This window comes from Archocentrus centrarchus, chromosome 6 (genome assembly GCF_007364275.1).
Source record: "Archocentrus centrarchus isolate MPI-CPG fArcCen1 chromosome 6, fArcCen1, whole genome shotgun sequence".
Lineage (NCBI taxonomy): Eukaryota > Metazoa > Chordata > Actinopteri > Cichliformes > Cichlidae > Archocentrus > Archocentrus centrarchus.
The window spans coordinates 30,578,118-30,599,061 of NC_044351.1; the positions used below are offsets into that span (position 1 = coordinate 30,578,118).

Below are 20,944 nucleotides of genomic sequence, written 5' to 3' on the forward strand. Positions count from 1 at the left end.
TTCTGATAGCTGCTTCCAGCAGGATACTGCACCATGTTACAAAACTCAGATCATCTCAAATCCTTTTCTTGAACATGACTGTATGTGTTCCAACATGAGATTTGTTATCATGGATGCAGCAACTCCGTGATTTAATCATGACAATACAGGCCAACATCTCTGAAGAGTGTTGCCAGAACATTGTTGAATCGATGTCGATAAGAATTGTGAATCCTGAAGATAAAAGGAGGTCTAACACGAAACTAGTGAAGTGTACCTAATAATATGTTCAGTGAGTGTATGCATTGGTGGTGCCAGTAGTGGCTGTTGATAGAATGAAAGTTCCCCACCAGCAGAGAACAACTATTTATCTATGGTTGGCTATCCCAATTCAGGTTTTTAATGTGCTGATTCATTATCTAAGAAAATGGCAAATCAGCAACAAGAACAATGGAGTGGAGTTTAAAAGAAAGGAGCTCTTGCAGTTACCTTTGGCCCTCCTGAGATAGATGCAAGAGCACTTACCTTTGGTAATCAAACTTCTTGTTACTTATTGTCTGACATTTACGGTATCCTGATTGTGATTTATCTGCATTAATCTGAGAATGTCTGCCTCAGTACGCTTTGTCTCCTCATTTACCTTTGACACAGAGCAAAAAAGTCAACACCTAGAAGAAGTAGGGCTGGGCTACCTTTTTATGGCAGGTCAACCAGTTACTCCACCTAGTGTAGTCCAATTCATTCTACCATGTTTCTTTCAGTTGTGCTAGATTCACCCTTCCTTGTACTGATCCTTTTGTCTGCTGGTGGTGTAAACTTGTGGGCATATTTTATTGCCACACTTTGGTCCCAGTGAGCCCATCTTCTTTTTTTTTTTGCATTTTTGGCCAAAGCAGCTTTTATTGGCAGTGGAGAGAGACAGGAAATGGGGGAAAGATATAGGGGAAGACACGCAGGCAAGTTGGCAACAGGCCGGGACTCAAACACCGCAGCATATGCATGTGGTCGCCGGCTTCACCACTAAGCCACCCAGGTAATAGCCTTGTAGCATCATATGTATAGTGTAGCAAAAGTCACACGAAAAAAACAAAAACAAAAAAACTATAGAAAAGCTGAGTGACTCAGCGCTTCCAGCAAGAATTGTCATCCTTTAATACTTATGTACGCTAACAGATTTATTTACATATTTTCAAATTTAACTAAACATGCAGCGCTGAATATCCACACACAGAGATTACATTGCAAGACAGCAAAACAAAACTATGACTTGGACACACCCAAGTGTGTAGGGAATGAACTCTATACAGACATTATGTTATGTAATCACAGCAGAAGTAGAGGATTACTGCTGAGTGACCCATGCAATGATAGTGCAAGTTTTTGTGGCTTTCAAATCTATATTCATTCATTTTTACAGTTCTTACTTTACATTCATAGTTTTTAATACTATGACAAATCTTGAATCGACACTTGATGTTGACTTGTGCAATGGGCTTAGAGTTGGCCTCTAGTGTGGTTCTCCACATACCCATTGAGTTCTTGATGAAGGCTCTTAGGGTCCTGTTGATCTTGTTACAGTTCAACAGAACTGCATTCACAGCACTAAGGCCTATTCTGTTGAACTAATAGCCTTCATCAAGAACTCAATGGGTATGTGGAGAACAACACTAGAGGCCAACTTCAAGCCCATTGCACAAGTCAACATCAAGTGTGGGATTTACCAAGGAGATGCGCTGTCCCCACTACTGTTCTGCATGGGCCTGAATCCCCTCAGCCAGATCATCAACAAGACTGGTTACGGATGCTGACTACGGAATGGAGCAACCATCAGCCACCTCCTGTACATGGATGACATCAAGCTGTATGCTAAGAGTGAACGAGATACTGATTCACTGATCCATATCAATAAATGAAACAGGTGTATTTTTCATCTGAAAATGTAAAAGCATTCATGAAAAAAAGCCACGCTCATTTTCCCCCTGACAGGGTGCCCAAGACTTTTGACGGGCATTTGAAAATCAATGTGTCTCCTTATCATCTGGTAGTAAGCAAATGTCCTGCTCAGATAGAAAGCCTTTACATAAAGACATTTACTATTGAGGTATACACAACAAGGCCGATGAGAAGAGGGGTTGGTTTTAGTGTGGAGCATAAAAACAATGTTAACCTGTTACATTCCAAGTGTATCTTTCTGTTCTGAGTGGCGATGAAAGTTTATATCCTTTCAGGAGCAAAAAATTAACAACATAATTACACAAGTAATAGGTTTTGGGAAAGCATCAGGTCTAGTAAATGTCAGCATTTTGTTATACACCTGACCAGAACGTACATTTTGGGAACCAGCCTTTCTGGTGGTTGTACAGCACTGAAAAAAAAAAAAAATCAGGCAGTGTCTCACAAAGAGCCTAAATGTAGTTGTCACTTTAAATTATCAATCAGACAAAGTAGAGTTCAGAGTTTTAATTGAACACTCCATAGTCACCAAACAAACAATCATCTTGTTAAGTCTTTGTGGCTCATGAACAGGCAGGTAGCTGGGAACTTTCCTTTTAAGATCAACGGCCCTCTGTCCCACACATCCAGGAATACAAAATGTACTTACATCAGGTTTTGATCTTCATAGCACAGAACATAACAAATTAAACAAATGACTTACCCCATATAATGTTGAACAAATTTGATATCACTAAAAGTGCACTGGCCTTCATATGCGCTAACATGCTGTAACAAACACTCTTGTTTCCCGGTGAAGCTCACCAGTATGATTTGTCCAGGTCCTATCTTGGTGATCTCGTTCCTCACTCATGCTGCATTTGAGTCCAATCCTGCTACTTATTGATAGTGATCACTGCCACCTGCTGACTGCTTTAAAACTTCCCAGACACCAATGCTTGTTCTCACAGCTGACACAAGCATTAAATCAGTTACAAAATAACATGTCCTTATTTTTGGCACTTAAAACACCTCAGCAGTATACAAATGGCTAACCTCAGAGCTCATACACCAATCAGGCATAAATTTATGACCACCTAGTGTTGGGAGTGATTTGTAATGTCCTCTTGCAATAGTGACAGTGTGAAATAATCACTGCCAAGAATAGAAACAAAACACCTTTACTTGACTATTCATTCATTCATTTGTTTTGAATAATGTATGGCGGTGATTAATAGAGGTCTATCAGCGTGCTCATTGTTGGTGATTTTGGCAGTAGGCACGGTCAGCGTGAGTACCCTCGTACTGGTCTGCTACACTTTACTATGGAGACCTGTGAAAATCGACTCTCTTCCCTCCATCAGTATTCACCTCAGCTGTTCAGTATTGAGGGAACTCACTGGTGCTTTTTGCCAATGCTTAAGAGTTTAAAAGAAAATACTCAAGTCCTTCTGTGACACTTAAGAAAAACATGAAACATATTTTATCAGCCACTCTGCTTGTTCTCAGCTAAACCCAGCAGAAACTTTCCCCTTTCTTGTTCTCTTTCACCTTTGACACAGAGCGAAAAGGAAACCCCTATTAAAGGAGGGGCTGAGCGGCTCTTCTAATAGCAGGTCAGTCAGCTAGTCTTTTCAGTGCAGTCCGGTTCTTTCTAGCCATGTTTCTTTCAGTTGTGCTGGTGTGGCTCTGTGTTTGCCTGATCATTCTTCAACTCAAATCTCGGAGGCCAAAGAACTTTCCACCAGGACCACCTCCCCTGCCCCTGCTAGGAAACATTTTGCAGCTGAGTCTGGATAACCCTTTAAAGGACTTTGAGAGGGTAAGAAAAGTGCTACAATGAAAGATGTTTCTCTTTAAGTTGTATATTTCTATGACACTATTGAAATTAATATTAGTATTTAAATGTGTATAAATATAGATATTGTTCTGCCTTTTCTGACATTAACAAGTTCAACAGCTGTTACAGTTGTGCTGTTAGACACTATTAAATGTAATGCCTGCACAAATATTTGGCACATTTACTCTGCAGTAGCAGTGCATTTACCTGCTTCAAGTGATTGCATAACATAAATCACAACCTGTGCACGTGGGATACATCCCACCAGTACTGCACCTCTTACATAACCTCACTTTACAGTAATGCATCAGGGCAGACACACAAGCCCAGACATTGTATGGGGTTGTGTGAGCGCACCATAACATGCCCATATATTTCAGAGTTCACCAGATATAAAGACAAGACAGCAGCTGTCTTGGGGTTAGGAGTGGGGCTTGTTGCAAATTGTTGTTAGCAAACTCTCTAGCAGATTTCTATTCAGAATTCTTGAAGTGGTGATTCTCTCACTCCCTCTAGTTGTACATGAATAAACTTGCAGCATCTGATTTGAGAATACCCAGATCAGAAAACATGCCATTACTGTATGTATGGTGGTCTTTTTTTTTTTTAATCCTGCACTCCTTAAAGCAGGGTACTACATGAGAACCACATCAACCTCTACACACAGAAATAACGTGTCTCTAAATGCCTTTTACTCTCTATAAATTTAAATATTTAACTGCAATGTTTCTTTGTTTTCAGATCTTTTCTTTCTTGCTGGTTAAGTGTGCTCAGCTGTGCCAAATATGTGCAGCCCACTTTAAATATATGATGCATCATACCTTACTTTAAAAAGGAATATGCAGATCAATGAATTTTAAACCCATATTTGTTACCTTGTTCACTCCTAGCTCAGGAAGTCTTTTGGAGATGTTTACAGCATCTTCATTGGCCCCAGACCAGCAGTGGTCCTCAATGGGGTGAAGGCCATTAAAGAGGCTATGGTGACCAAGGCTAGTGATTTTGCTGGACGACCTCAAGACTTATTTGTTAATGATGTCACCAAGACTAAAGGTAAACACACATTACATCTTACAGGACACATCACATTTCTCCATCTTAATTTACTGGAATCAGAAAGTATGCAGTATACTCATGTTTTACTTATGTTCTTCTTTAATTATTTCTCAGTAAATGACTTTGAGGTAAACAGTGCAGTTTGGCACTGTTAGCAGGACAATCCCTGCATGTATTACAACAGCATGACTCTGCAAAGGGTAAAGGTGCTAAACAGGTCTGCTTGCACACGAGACCTGTCACCCAGTGAAACATATTCTATAAAAATAAACCTGAACTGATTTACAGATAATTGAATTTTCTTTCTATTAACACAGTGTAGAGCTGCAGAACACAACAGCGATAATCACACAGTGTTAAATTAGATTATCCCCCCCACCCACCCCCCGCATTTTGTGTTGCTAAACCTGTTGTAGGGGTCATTCTGGCAGATTATGGTTCTACTTGGAAAGAACATCGTCGCTTTGCATTGATGACTTTGAGGAACTTTGGTCTGGGGAAGAATTCAATGGAGGACAGAATTCATGGAGAGATAAAACACATCATTAGTACCCTGGAAAAGAGCATTGGTATGTCATCTGTGGGTCCAAAAACATCTGGACCCAGAGTTTTGCATTATGCTGTTCTTTCTGTAATGCTCTTTTGTATCTTCTGTTATTTTTAATACCTCACATTATGACTTCCACAGATAAAACCATGAGTCCTCAAGTTATGTTTCACAATGCAGCCTCCAACATCATCTGCCAGGTTCTGTTTGCGACACGCTTTGAGTACAGCGATGCAATAATCAAACTGATTGTTCAATGCTTTACTGAGAATGCCAAGATAGCCAATGGTCCATGGGCTATGGTGAGTAAAGCATCTTCCATCCAACCATTTTCTTCCTTTTAAACATCTTTCTGAGGTAAAAGTAAGGCTGGCACAGTTGAAAACAGGTGTGCTAACATATCAACAAGGGAAAAGTTCACTATTGGAAATACAGGATCATTTGACCTTCATCAGGTACAACTGAAGGACAAAAAAAAATTAAAGACTTTTCTTTCTTTTCAGCTGTATGACTCTCTCCCTTTCATTCGTTACCTGCCACTACCTGCCTTCAGGATGGCTTTCAAGAATGCTGAGGTAATCTTTAAAATCCCTTCAACTACACTAAAATACTATGTACAGTAGAAAGAAAGTAGAAAGAAAACATAAATTCTAATGAATGCATAGCTATTTCTGTTGTTTTAGACTTTAGAAAATCTCGTAATTGACTTTGTGAGGGAGCACAAGAAGACCAGAGTCCCTGGAGAGCCACGGGACTTTATTGACTGCTATCTGGATGAACTGGAAAAGGTGTGTAAAAGAAATAGTTTGCTATCTCAGATATTATAAGCATGGATTCTATCCAAAAATAATTAGAAACAAAATAAGTTTATTGTACTTTCTGTTCACAAAGACATTATACACATGTTTGCAACCTTTTCACCCTGTAATACTAAAGTTTAATTTCCTTATTTGCATGAATCTTAAATTAGTCTCTCTCATTTAGAGAGACGGCGATGGCTCTTCATTTTCAGAAGAACGGCTCCATCTGTATGCTTTAGATCTTCACTTTGCTGGGACTGACACTACATCCAACACCCTACTTACTGGTTTTCTTTACCTTATGAACTACCCACACATACAAGGTAAACCAAATATATACTGCTGTCTGCACTTGAAGGTTTACTTTTCCTCAACTCTCAGTTGCAGTATTTATGTCATTGTTTATGGTGTGCTGCGAAGTGTAGAACACACTGTGTTGTCTTGCTCTGACAGAACGATGTCAGCAGGAGATCGACGAAGTGCTGGAAGGGAAAGATCAGGCCAGTTTTGAGGACAGACAAAATATGCCCTACATGCAGGTACTGAACAGTGTCACACAGTTTTCTGTTATTATTTTGTTTATATTTAAAGTTCACAACAGGGCCTATTCCAGGAAGCAGGTTTAGCTACAACTCTGGTTTGTTAAACCTAAAATGAGGGAAACTCGGGTTTTCAGTTCCAGAAAGAGAGCAAACCCCAACTCTGAGTCAGTTATTGGGGTAACAGACTCTGTGAACATAACCTGCTCACTGGCAGGTTTTATCCAACAACTCTGAGTGTCTCTCTGACTCCTCCCCTCCTGCTGCACCTGAACCACCTGTCTGACACTCCCATTCATCTCTCATCATAAAGTCACTGCAAAGTGATCAGAGGAGCAAATTCATCTGCAGACTTTTATGTTTCTACAAGCACTAAAATCCCAGTTAGACGTTAGTTGGTTATTTTTGTACACAACATGAAGCTTTTACAGTCATTCACTTGTCCACAGGCTGTAGGGATGTAGAAGGTGATGATGTCACAATGAGCACAGCTGTCAGACTGTCAGTCAGTTCCTCTGAAACATTTACTGTAGTTACTGTAGCATCACTGTTACATCACGCTGATCTGGATGAAGCTTTAGACACAGAACACAGTTTGGATCGAAAAATGTCTGAATCAGAAGATGTGAATGTTTGAATGAAGATGAGGCTGAAATGATCTGAAGACTTGAAAATTGAATTAAATTAATTAAAGTGACAATTGTTAACATTTTGAAAGTTATAATATCTGAAATTCAGAGTATGAATCTCGACATATTTCCACTGAAAATGACCTAAAGCAGTGATCATCAGCTCTATAACGGTTCCGCAAAACGTGTCCGAGTCCACCTTCACAGCAGGAGGATCCAAACGGATCAGGATCACGGATTCAGACTGGATAAGGTCCAGATCCAGTTCAGGATCCAGTCATTTTCCAGCCCATCCAGTCTGGATCCGTTCATGATGACTTCATTTTCCTGACATGATCTGCATTCTTTAATTAAAATGTCTCATCCTCCCAAATCTGCACTGAAATATTTAAAACCTATAAAGCTTTAACAGTAACTCAGTGAAACATCTCTGCTGTGGCTGTCAAAGCACCGCCATCTCTTAGTGAAGCTGATCTTAGATCAGATTAAAAACAGTTCAACTGGAAACATTAACAGTTTTTCTTTAAACATTTCTCATTTTTATACAGTAATGGCAGAAAAAAAGTTCTGAATTAAAAAAGGAATCATGTGAGGATGCTATTCAATCAGTAGTTTCCATTTTTACTGAATAATTATTTAAACAATTAAATGGTCATAAACTGCAGCAAAAACAGTTTTTAATTAAATAAAATCTGACCTGAGGTCAGCTCCGCCCCCGGGGGTCTGCTGCTGCCACAGTCTCTAACACACAGGTCGGTCAGTAAACTCAGTCTGAGCTGTTTCTCCACAGTTTTATCTTCACTTTCTGTCTCCTGCAGTTTGTCCGTCAGGCTGCAGCTGAAGAATTAGATTTGATAAATCAGATGTAAAATTAGGATTCAGCTTCATCTGATGGAGATTCAAGTTGTGTAAATGATGACAGCAGACATGATAAGAGAAATGATATATTTTATAACAAACTTTCATTCTGTCTGTGATGATGTCAGAGTGGGTCAGGCTGATTAAAGTGACTCGTCATGCTCCACACTGACACCTGCGATCCTCCATCCATCAGATTAAAATGGAGGCTCTGCTCTTTATTTACCCGTTGCCATGGTGAATCCTGGTGTCAGCGCTCCATTGATGATTTTCTTTCCTTACTCACGCACGCGTTAACTCAGGGTGATCATACTTAAGAGCTGATTGAACTAACTCTGATCAGCTGTTCTGACACGGGAAACTCAGAGTTGCTGATCTCAGAGTTGATCAACTTAGAGTTTATTGAACCTGCTTCTTGGAACAGGCCCCTGGTTCTTGTGTGCCATGTTTGTCAGAGCATGATACAAAGTTAGCTAAAGGTTATATATACACTGCATACAGTATTCTGGCTGAGCTTCTGAGAGCATGCATTGTTTTCATTCTGCTCCAAATCAGAGCATAAGAAATCTCTTCTCTTCATCCAGGCTGTGATTCATGAAATACAGAGAGTTGCCAACACTGTTCCTCTCAGTGTCTTCCACTGCACCACTGGAGACACGGAGCTAATGGGATATTCCATTCCCAAGGTAAAGGACAGTTGGTTAAACAGGTTTTGGCAACAGACAACAAAAATAACCAAGTGAAGAGCGTCCTTAATGGTCTTTGTTATTTAAACTCAGTTTCTCCTCAGGGTACACTGGTCATCGAGAATCTGACCTCGGTGCTCAACGAGGAGGGACAGTGGAAATTCCCCCATGAATTTAATCCTGAAAACTTCCTTAATGACCAAGGAGAGTTTGTTAAACCAGAGTCTTTCATGCCTTTCTCTGCAGGTACATGAAAACATGCATCACACACAGGGCTGATCAAATCAGTCTGTTTTAGATGATATTGAGATTGCTTTCCAATGGCTCAGGTCCTCGGATATGTCTTGGAGAGGGTCTGGCGCGTATGGAGCTCTTCCTCATCATGGTGACTCTGCTGAGGAAGTTTAAGTTCATCTGGCCTGAGGACGCAGGAGAGCCAGACTTCACTCCAGTCTATGGGGTCACTTTGACTCCTAAACCTTATCACATAAAGGTCCAACTCAGGACATCACAGTGACGTGGTGTGCAGGCATATACAAACTAACAGCTCAGAAAGTCCTGATGGTGAATTTCATCTGGGAGACTATGAATCCAGAGATGAGAGAATCCTCCTCATTTCCTTTTCTATTGTATTAATGAAACAAAATAAACATATGAAACTCACCTTTGTGTTTCTTGTATTTTAGTTACACAGTAACACTTTCTCCAGTCTAAGCGAACTTCTTTCATATTAAGCATTTTCACACTCTTTAATTTCTTAGGTCATGACTCCTCAAGAAAACACTTGCTTGCCTAACAACATTAAAGCAGTCAGTCAAATCAAATTTGGCATCTAAGTTATTTGTTCCTTTACACATTTCCCTGAATTAGAGCTGCAAGACAAGTCTAGTTATCTCTTGTTTTATCCGCTTCTTTTCAAATTCAGGTCTTACAGCTTTATAATTTTTCTTTTACAACTTAATTGTTTGCTGATTTCATTTGTGTTTCGAAGATTGATCTTTGTGTTACAACGTTGAAACAACAGACATGAGAACAGCTAACTGCCCAAGTGGACAGAATTTTACAAATATTTATATTTTAAAAATAAAAGTAATTTCATGTATTGTATGAAAATTTATATTTATATAAAGTAGACACTGTGAAGGACTTATGTGATTAGGCATGAGGAACACAATGCAGTTTTTGAATTAAAGCTGGCTTTAATTTATCTCCCAAAATACAAAAACTATTTTGCAAGAAGTCAAATCATAATTTTGGAACCTTAAAAGAGGTAAAAGAAAAATAACTGAAGTTCAAACACAAATGCAGGATAACAAAGTAAAATATAAACTAACTGCCCAAACAAAACCAAGTCAAACTTAATTATCAAGTGACCTCACAATCAAGCAAAAAAAGAGGAGATTGAATACTGGCTGATAAGACCTAATTACAGCTGCAAGTCTTTTAGGGTATGTCTCCACCAGCTTTGCACATCTAGTGACTGAAATTTTTGCCCATTCTTCTTTGCAAAACAGCTCAAGCTCAGTCAGATTAGATGGAGAGCATTTGTGAACAGCAATTTTCAGATCTTGCCACAAATTCTCGATTGGGTTTAGGTCTGGACTTTGACTGGGCCATTCTAACACATGAATATGTGTTGCTTTAAACCATTCCATTGTAGCCCTGGCTTTATGTTTAGGGTCGTTGTCCTGCTGGAAGGTGAACCTCTGTCCCAGTCTCAAGTCTTTTGCAGACTCCAACAGGTTTTCCTCCAAGCTTGCCCTGTATTTGGCTCCATCCATCTTCCCATCAACTCTGCCCAACTTCCCTGTCCCTGCTGAAGAGAAGCAGCCCCAGACCATGGAAAGCAGGTAACGCCTGTTTCCAGAGGACACACACACACACACACACACACCCACATACACATACATGATTACATCATGTGACGTGAGTGATGTTGTTACCTGAGCTTTGTGTAAACATATGTGATTTCATCGTGTGAAGTGAGTGATGTTGTTACCTGAGCTTTGTGTAAACTCACGTGATGCTGAAATAAAACAGCCAAGCAGAAAGAAGGTTCAGACTCTCCCTCAGACATACACACACGCGTGTTGGCTGACAGAGACTCTCCTTGCAGGTGAAAAGCTCACCTACAGGTTTCTGTGTCTTTCTTTATTTAACGCTGGTCCGAACCTAACAGAGGGGATGGTGTGTTCAATGTGATGTGCAGTGTTAATTCTCCACCACACATAGCATTTTGCACTTTGGCCAAAAAGTTCAATTTTGGTCTCATCTGACCAAAGCACCTTGTTCCACATGTTTGCTGTGTCTCCAACATGGCTTCTGGCAAACTGCAAACGGGACTTTTTATGGTTTTCTTTTAACAATGGCTTTCTTCTTGCCACTCTTCCATAAAGACCACATTTGTGCAGTGCACGACCAATAGATGTCCCCCACCTGAGCTGTGGATCTCTGCATTTCGTCCAGAGTCACCATGGGCCTCTTGGCTGCATCTCTGATCAGTGCTCTCCTTGTTCGGCCTGTAAGTTTAGGTGGACGGCCTTGTCTTGGTAGGTTTACAGTTGTGCCATACTCTTTCCATTTCCGGATAATGGATTGAACAGTGCTCCGTGAGATGTTCAAAGCTTGGGAAATCTTTTTATAGCCTAAGCCTGCTTTAAACTTCTCCACAACCTTATTCCTGACCTGTCTGCTGTGTTCTTTGGACTTCATGATGCTGTTTACTCCCCAACATTCTCTTAACCAACCTCTGAGGCTGTCACGGAGCAGCTGTATTAGATTACACACAGGTGGACTCTTTTTAGTCATTAGCAGTCATCAGGCAACTTCTGAATGCAATTAGCTGCACTCAGAGAAAAGAGGGCTGAATACTTTTGCACACCGCACTTTTCAGTTTTTTATTTGTAAAAAATATTTTGAGTCATGTATAATTTTCGTTCCACTTCACAATTGTATACCACTTTGTGTTGGTCTTTCACATTAAATTCCAATGAAATATATTTATGTTTGTGGTTGTAATGTGACAAAATATGGAAAAGTACAAGGGATATGAATACTTTTGCAAGCCACTGTATAAGAAGATAACTGTGGAGTGGAGTTTAAAAGAAAGGAGCTCTTGCAGTTACCTTTGGCCCTCCTGAGATAGATGCAAGAGCACCTCCTTTGGTACTCGAACTTCTTGTTACTTATTGTCTGACATTTACGGTATCCTGATTGTGATTTATCTGCATTAATCTGAGAATGTCTGCCTCAGTAAGCTTTGTCTCCTCATTTACCTTTGACACAGAGCAAAAAAGTCAACACCTAGAACACCTAGAAGAAGTAGGGCTGAGCTACTTTTTTATGGCAGGTGAATCAGTTACTCCACTTAGTGCAGTCCAGTTCATTCTGCCATGTTTCTTTCAGTTGTGCTGGATCCACCCTGCTATGTATCGATGCTTTAGTCTGCTGGTGGTGTAAAATTGTGGGCACACTTTGGTCCTACACCCACCCTGTTATGACCACTGAGCCCATCTTCTGATGGCTGCTTCCAGCAGGATAACGCACCATGTCACAAAACTCAGATCATCTGAAAATGGTTTGATTACTTGTATTTCAACGGGAGAGTCACATCATGGAAGTGGAAGCTGACAAACCGCAACTGTGTGATACTATCATGCCAAACTTAACCATCAAGTGACCTCACAATTAAGTGATAAAGAGGAGATTAAATACTGGCTGATCAGACCTACTTACAGACAAGTAGCAGCAACTCAGTGCATTTAGGCATGTAGGCATAGTCAAGACAACCTGCTGAAGTTCAAACAGAGCATCAGAGTGGGGAGGAAAGGTTTTAAAATTGACTGTGGCATGGTTGTTGGTACCAAATGGGCTGGTATTTTAAAACTGATGATCTACTGATGATCTACATTTTCCCATCTTTAGGGTTTACAGAGAATGGTTCAAAAAGAGAAATTATCCAATAACCAGCAAAATGCCTTGTTGATGTCAGAAGTCAGAGGAGAATGACCAGAGTGCTTCAAGCTGATAGGACACCAACAGTGACTGAAGGTAGGGAGAAGAACCCCTCTGAACTCACAACACGTCAAACTGCAGCAGAAGATCACACCTGCTTTGATGAGTCCTGATCTCTTCTGTGGGGTTTGGATGGTAGGGTCAGAATTTGGCATAGACAACATGAAAGCATGGATCCATCCTGCCTTGTATCAGTGGTTTAGGCTGGTGGGATAATGGTTTGGGGAATATTTATTTGGCACAATTTGGTCCCATGTCTATCCCTATGACCACAGTGTCCTCATCTTCTGATGGCTGCTTCCTGCAGGATAATGCATCATGTTACAAAACTCACATCATGTCAAACCATTTTCTTGAACATGATTGCATGAGTTTCAATAGAAAATTTGCATCATCGATGTGGAGTTGACAATTATGCAGCAACTTTGTGATGCTATCATGTCAATATGGACCAAAATCTGTAGGGAGTTTTTTAAATGAAGAATAAAGGCAATTTTTACAGGTAAAAGTGAGTCCAATCTGGTACTAAATGAGGGGGCAGTGTGAATGAGTGCTGTTGATCAGTGTTCACGTGACATCTGTCCCTCCAATTGTAACAGCCTTGTAGCATCATATATACAGTGTAGCAAAAGTCACACGAAAAAAACAAAAACAAAAAAACAATAAAAAAGCTGAGTGACTCAGCGCTTCCAGCAAGAATTGTCATCCTTTAATACTTATGTACGCTAACAGATTTATTTACATATTTTCAAATTTAACTAAACATGCAGCTCTGAATATCCACACACAGAGATTACATTGCAAGACAACAAAACAAAACTATGACTTAGACACACCCAAGTGTGTAGGGAATGAACTCTATACAGACATTATGTTATGTAAATACAACAGTATAGGATTACTGCTGAGTTACCTATAGTGCAAGTTTATGTGCCTTTCAAATGTATATTCATTCATTTTTACAGTTCTTACTTTACATTCATAGTTATATATATATATATATATATATATATATATATATATATATATATATATATATAGAGAGAGAGAGAGAGAGAGATGTGTGTGTGTGTGTGTGTGTGTGTGTGCTCTGTCTCCTTATTTCTTCTGTTTTCTCCCCCCTACCTTTTTGCTTTCTTCTTCTTACCCTTTTCTTCCTGCCTATCAGACCTGGCATTCATATTGTGTGGACAGAATAGAATAGAATAGAATGCGTTTATTGTCATTATACAGGATGTACAATGAGATTGTACATCCTGTATAGAAATGAATTAATAAATAAAATAAAAAAGACAAACACTAACAAGAGCAGCCTGTAGAGAACTTATAGAGCTCTTCTTGTAAAAGCACAACAGTGCATTTGGATCATGATTCTGACTGTGAAAACTGACAGACTTGACAGGCTAGGAAAAAAACAAAACAAGCTCTCTCATTTACCTTTGGCCCTCTATTACTTCATTGCCTGTGAAAAAGTCAAGGCGGGGCTGAGCTACCTTTTATGGGCGGTTGACCAGCTACTCCTCTCTTTGCAGTCCTACTGATTCAACCATGTTTCTTTCGGTTGTGCTGGGATGGCTTTGCATTTTCTTTATCATCCTTCAACTCAAATCCCGAAGGCCCAAGAACTTTCCACCAGGACCCCCAATCCTGCCCCTTGTGGGAAACCTTCTGCAGCTGAATCTGAAGAACCCGTTAAAGGACTTTGAGAGGGTAAGAAAGATCTGCCGCCCTGTACAGGGTACACCCTGCCAGCCTGTCAACCATTTACACTCACATAGTGACCGTTTAACCTAACCCCAGTAACTGCATGTCTTTGGACCATGGGAGGAAACCAGAGTGCCCAGAGAAAACCCACGCAGACACGGGGAGAACATGCAAACTCCACACAGTGAGAGGTCCAGGCCAAGGTGGAATTGAACCCAGACCTCCTAGATGTCATTCTAGCTGTGAGGCAGCAGTGCTAACCACCACGCCAACGTGCTGCCCAGTATTAAAAGCTATCAACGTAAAATAACAGCTGTAAAAATGAATGTACATTTGAAAGCCACAAAAATCTTGCACTATCATGGCATAGGTAACTTAGCAACAATCCTGTACTGCTGTTGTGATTGCATGTCTGTATAGAGTTCATTCCCTACACACTTGAGTGTGTCCAAGTTATAGTTTTGCTTTTTGTCTTGCAATGAAATCTGTGTAGATATTTAGAGCTGTATGTTTAGTCAGATTTGTAAATATGTAAATAAATCTGTAAGCATGCATAAGTATTAATGAAAAGTCTTGCTGGAAGTGCTGAGTCACTCAGCTTTTCAATTTTCTTTTTTGTTTGTTTTTTTTTACACATGACTTTTGCTACATTTCTGCTGTGCCAGATCAGCTAATTTAAGAGTTTGCCAGGTGAATCATAGAAAGCTCCAGTAGTAGCTACTTTCAACAACTACTGAAAAGCATAAACATGGTTAAAGGCCTAACAGACAACTCTCCTCATGCATTTGAAGATCTGCCACAGCAAAAGTGTAGCAAAAATCACATGTAAAAAGACAGCCAGTTGAAAAGCTGGGTGAATTGTTAGTGATGACTTGTCTATATTCTGGATTACTATTTTTGCACACTTACAGACGTATTTAAACATTTACAAATCAGAAAAATCCCAGCGGCGGTCTTTTCCCTCCAAGCTCAGGTCCTCTACCAATGGCAGTTTAACAGGCACTGAATTGAACTAAATTACAAATAACCTCTTTAGAAGGAAATATCCATCTGAATTTATTGTACATTAATTTCTAACTCTGACATGTTATTTCTCCTCCCAGCTAAGGAAGTCTTATGGAGATGTCTACAGTATTTTCATTGGTCGAAAACCAGCTGTAATCATCAATGGGATGAAAGCCATAAAAGAAGCGATAGTGACCAAGGCTACTGATTTTGCTGGACGACCACAAGACTTGTTTATTAACAATATCACCAAGAGGAAAGGTACTGTAGAACAGATGTTACAGATATTATTATTCATATTTCACATATGTCACCTACTGTATATGGCCTGTGGTATTTTTCTGCATGTCATCAGTACAATACATACTGCAGTACTCTGGGGAATGTAAAAATTCAAATGATTTGAAACTGAATTTACTTTCTGTCAAGCAAGTCCTTGTAAAAGCAATGATCTTAGGTAGAACTATATGGAAAAAATGACATGTATTTGTAGTGGAAATCAATACATGGGCTCAGAAACACTACCACAAATATCCAAAAATTCAAGTTGAAATTCCACCATGCAAAAGAGGAAAAAAAGGATCACAAAATGTTGCCAGTTTATTTAAGATGGACTGAAGCAAAGCTGAAATCTGTCCTGTGCGCTCAAAAACTTCAAATAATAAATAAAAGAAATAAATTCTGAAACAGTGTTTGGTGCAATGCTGGACAGTAATGTGTTATTATAAATACATTACATTGTGGTACTGCTCTAAATTCAGTGATCACAGTACAATTACATCGTTACTCGGGCTACAGAGGGTCTTCAAATATCATGCTTGATGGGCGGATTAAAAGAAAGAATATCAGACCTGCCTTTTTCTCCATGTGCACCTGCTCTACAATCAACTGATTTCAGTTCATGTGCAGGGAGGAGCAAAATGTCGACAACCTTTGAGCAGTGAAAATATGGGTTTTACTTTTAGGCTGTTTTTATTGGCCAACAGGACAAGAGTGTGATTTGCAAACTGTGTCTTGGACAGAAACAACTGGAATATATTGGTAACACAACATGGGCTCTTTGCAAGCATTTGTACAGACAGCATGCTAACACAAAGCTACCAAAGATCCCAGAGTGATGTTAAAGCTAAGTGTATGTTAACCCCAGCCCAGCGACCAGAGGCTGATCTTTACCATGTAGCAAAAGCAGTAGAATTGTAGTAGCAATTGCATCAAAGTCTCTTGGGGCTGGTTTTCAACTTTTCTTTGTGTTTATACTTAAACACTAAACAAAAATGTGCATGGCTTCATTAGGACAGGGATTTGTGCCAGTGCATAAAACAGCATGACTCTAAATTATTTTGCAAGGCTCACCCAATGAAAATATTTGGATCAAAATGAAACAAAAATACATCATGTGAGACCCCAAACTGTCGAGAAGATGAAATCCAAAATTAAAAATTGTGGCTTTTAGAGCTAGAGTAAGGCCTCAAAACCAAAATGAGCCAGTTTGTGTGGAGACAGACTTTAAATGGATTTTCAACTTATTCAGTTTTCTTAATTAATATTTTACACAGTGTATGCAGTGAGCTTGGGAAAAGAGGAGCATGATCACAAAATGTTACCACTGATGATTCTTAAATTCTTCTCTCTTTGTGTTGCTAAACATATTGTAGGGGTCATTATGGCAGATTATGGCTCTAGCTGGAGGGAACATCGTCGTTTTGCTTTGATGACTTTGAGGAATTTTGGTCTGGGGAAGAATTCAATGGAGGACAGAATTCACGAAGAGATAAAACACATCATTAGTACCCTGGAAAAGAGCATTGGTATGTCATCTATTGAGTTCACACAACTGAATTTTGTGCGTTTGATTCTTTTATGTTCTTCTGTATTATTTTACAATACTGGGCTGTTACATTATGTCTTCCACAGGTAAAACCATGAGTCCTCGAGTTATGTTCCACAATGCGGCCTCCAACATCATCTGTCAGGTTCTGTTTGCTACACGTTACGAGTATGATGATGCACTAATCAAACTGGTTGTTGGATGCTTTACTGAGAATACCAAGATAACCAATGGTCCATGGGCTATGGTGAGTAAAGCATGCTTCTGAGTCTATACCCATGATAGTTGCTTGATGTGCCTCAATAAAGTCTGTTAATTGTGGAATTGTTAGAAGACCCAAGATCCAGAATCAAGAAGATGAAATCAGATCAGCACCAGAGGACACCAACATAACATGTGCTTTAATTGCTGAGGAAAGTCCCAGAAAGACAAAATCCAAATAGTAACCAAAGTCCAAAAACATCATAATGTATATAGGAATTGAACAATGACAAAAGGTAACAATAACTCTAATACAACAAAAACTAATGCTCAAGATATAGGAATGAAAATGAAATCAAACCAGGAATCAAAAATTGAAATCAAAACTTAAAACCATTGAAATCAAACAGTTAAAACACTCTAAAGCAACTCAAAAACCATATGGAGAAAACCTGGAACCATGACAGTATGAGGCTGCCTTAAGCCAGAGGGAAACACTGGCATAATAACATAAAAATAAGTCCTTCATACTGTCCTTTTACTGCCCTGTACTGTACACTGTTTAGCAGGCAGGAACTGGACAACAATGCCATACTCCTGAGACAAGATGGCACTAAGAAATGCACAGTTTTATTCACTGCTAAACACACTTTAAACACAATTTATTATAAACAGAACCTGTGAACAGAACTAAAGAACCCAAAACCAGGGAATATAAATATCAAGAAACAAATCAGGAGTTATAATGCAAAGATTTACATTCTTTGAAATGCAATGGTCCTTTTATCAAGTAAAAGTGAAACACAAAGGCAAATTAAAGACTTCTTTTTTTCCATAGCTGTATGACGCTCTCCCGTTAATTCATTACCTACCACTGCCCTTTAGGAAGGCCTTCAAGAATGCTGAGGTAATACTAAAAATCACTCTAAAAACAAAGACATACTCTATATACTTTATCTGTTGAGCATACATTCTAAGAAACGATGAACACTCCTTTATTCTGTTTCAGACTTTAGAAAATCTTGTACTTGGTTTTATGAGGGAGCACAAGAGGACCAGAGTCCCCGGAGAGCCACGGGACTTTATTGACTGCTATCTGGATGAACTGGAGAAGGTGTGTGCAAAAGGAGCCAGTTTACCATATCAGACATTATAATTTATTATTAAAAAAAACTTTTTATTTTAATTCATTCTAACATGACTCTTTAAAAAGAAATAAATGTCACAGCTATGATTCAGAAAGCAGAACATTCATGTGCTTGTGACCTGTGCATCTTGCATACTGTATGTATTACTAAGATTGTGTAATTATCTATTTCTTTTTGAATTTATCTCTATAGTAATCACTCCTTTTTTTTTTTTTTTTTAGAGAGGCAACGATGGTTCTTCATTTTCAGACGCACAGCTCATTAGATACACTTTAGATCTTTACTTTGCTGGGACTGACACTACGTCCAACACCCTACTTACTGGTTTTCTTTATCTAATTAACTACCCACACATACAAGGTAAACCTGCACATATGATTTGGCTTTTTGTTATTAGCTCTAGTTCTGCTGTACCATAAAGTCATGTACACTGCTAAGATACATACTCATATCCAAAGTGGAAAGCAAGCAATTTTGCAACTTAATGTTGATATTTATGTCCAATATATTGTTAATATACCACATATGGACTAAAGTACCGGACCACCTGCACAGTCATGGTATCTTATATGATGGTTTATGGTGTGCTGTGAAGTGTAGAACACACTGTGTTTTCTTGCCCTGACAGAACGATGTCAGCAGGAGATCGACAAAGTGCTGGAAGGGAAAGATCGGGCCAGTTTTGAGGACAGGCACAATATGCCCTACATGCAGGTACTGAACAATGTCACAGTTTTCTATATTTTGTTTTTTATATGGTATTTAAGGTGTACCCCAGTTTGTTAGGGTAAAAGGCCATGTAGGGTAGAGATCATTTAAAATGAGTACAAATTAAGGAGTGCGTAAGAATTCATTTGCACTGGGGTTCTTGCGGTCATGTTTAAGCTCTATTTTTATTAGAGACCCTCTAACCAAAGCATAGCACACTGTCAAATAATAGTTGCTCAGTAGAACTGGATGCCCACTGGCATAGTTGTCAACATATTTGTTCCAGTATATTTGCATTGTGAAGAATTGTGTTTTTTGTGGCTGAGCTTGTGAGAGCATGCATTGTTTTCCTTTTGTTCCAAATCAGAGCATAAGAAATCTCTTCTCTTCATCCAGGCGGTGATTCATGAAATACAGAGAGTTGCCAACACTGTTCCTCTCAGTGTCTTCCACTGCACCACTGGAGACACGGAGCTAATGGGATATTCCATTCCCAAGGTAAAGGACAGTTGGTTAAACAGGTTTTGGCAACAGACAACAAAATAAAGTAAAGAGCGTCAGTAATGGTCTTTGTTCTTTGCAATGATTTTCTCCTCAGGGTACAATGATCATTGAGAATCTGACCTCAGTGCTCAACGAGGAGGGACAGTGGAAATTCCCACATGAATTCAACCCTGAAAACTTCCTTAATGACCAAGGAGAGTTTGTTAAACCAGAGGCTTTCATGCCTTTCTCTGCAGGTACATGAAAACATGCATTACACACAGATAGGGCTGATCAGTCTGTTTTAGATAGATACTGAGGTCTTTTTCCAATGGCTCAGGTCCTCGGATGTGTCTTGGAGAGGGTCTGGCACGTATGGAGCTCTTCCTCATCATGGTGACTCTGCTGAGGAAGTTTAAGTTCACGTGGCCTGAGGACGCAGGAGAGCCAGACTTCACTCCAGTCTATGGGGTCACTTTGACTCCTAAACCTTATCACATGAAGGTCCAACTCAGGACATCACAGTGAGGAAAGTCCTGGTTTTAACGTTTATCTAGGAAACTATGAATCCAAAGATGAGAGAGCTCTCTTCATTACCCCTTCTATTGCATTAGTGAAACAAGAAATAAACATATGAAACTCACCTTTGTGTGTCTTGTATTTTTGTCACACAGTAACACTTTCTCCATTCTAAGTCACCCTCTTTGATATTAATCATTTTCAAACAGTCCTTTATTTCTTAAGACATGATTCTGTAAGTGGATTGAAAACATTTCCCTAACAACATTAAAACATCAAACAACCTTATTACAGAAGTCACTTTCATTGTTACTACGAGCTTTCCCAAGTCATATTTAAAAAAAAACAACAAAAAAAAACTTACCAGCTGCAACAGTGTGGTAGGTATTATTATTACAGACTCACATGTTTTATAGCCATGCTTTCAAGTTAAATTCTTTCTTGTAATGCACCACCTGTAAACATTAA

At 39.3% G+C, this 20,944-nt stretch overlaps 2 protein-coding genes across 3 annotated transcripts; both read left to right on the top strand.

Moving 5' to 3' along the window:
- Positions 1–3,551: 3,551 nt before the first annotated feature.
- Positions 3,552–9,523, top strand: LOC115781782 (cytochrome P450 2B4-like). Of its 2 annotated transcripts, none has more exons than XR_004020097.1 (11): positions 3,552–3,733; positions 4,642–4,804; positions 5,224–5,376; positions 5,496–5,656; positions 5,858–5,929; positions 6,038–6,142; positions 6,339–6,477; positions 6,608–6,693; positions 8,765–8,866; positions 8,960–9,112; positions 9,196–9,332. XR_004020097.1 is itself a non-coding variant. In XM_030731636.1 (11 exons), the coding sequence occupies exons 1-11, from the start codon at positions 3,572–3,574 to the stop codon at positions 9,381–9,383; spliced, it is 1,473 nt and encodes a 490-aa protein (XP_030587496.1). In that variant the 5' UTR covers positions 3,552–3,571; the 3' UTR covers positions 9,384–9,523. The 2 variants fall into 2 exon arrangements, 1 of the variants encoding a protein (XP_030587496.1); XM_030731636.1 differs by having other exon boundaries at positions 8,971–9,112; positions 9,196–9,523.
- A 4,894-nt stretch (positions 9,524–14,417) lies between these two features.
- Positions 14,418–20,591, top strand: LOC115781786 (cytochrome P450 2F2-like). The gene is made up of 11 exons (XM_030731641.1): positions 14,418–14,590; positions 15,688–15,850; positions 17,245–17,397; positions 17,504–17,664; positions 18,457–18,525; positions 18,628–18,732; positions 18,988–19,126; positions 19,395–19,480; positions 19,871–19,972; positions 20,073–20,214; positions 20,298–20,591. The coding sequence occupies exons 1-11, from the start codon at positions 14,429–14,431 to the stop codon at positions 20,483–20,485; spliced, it is 1,470 nt and encodes a 489-aa protein (XP_030587501.1). The 5' UTR covers positions 14,418–14,428; the 3' UTR covers positions 20,486–20,591.
- Positions 20,592–20,944: the final 353 nt, after the last annotated feature.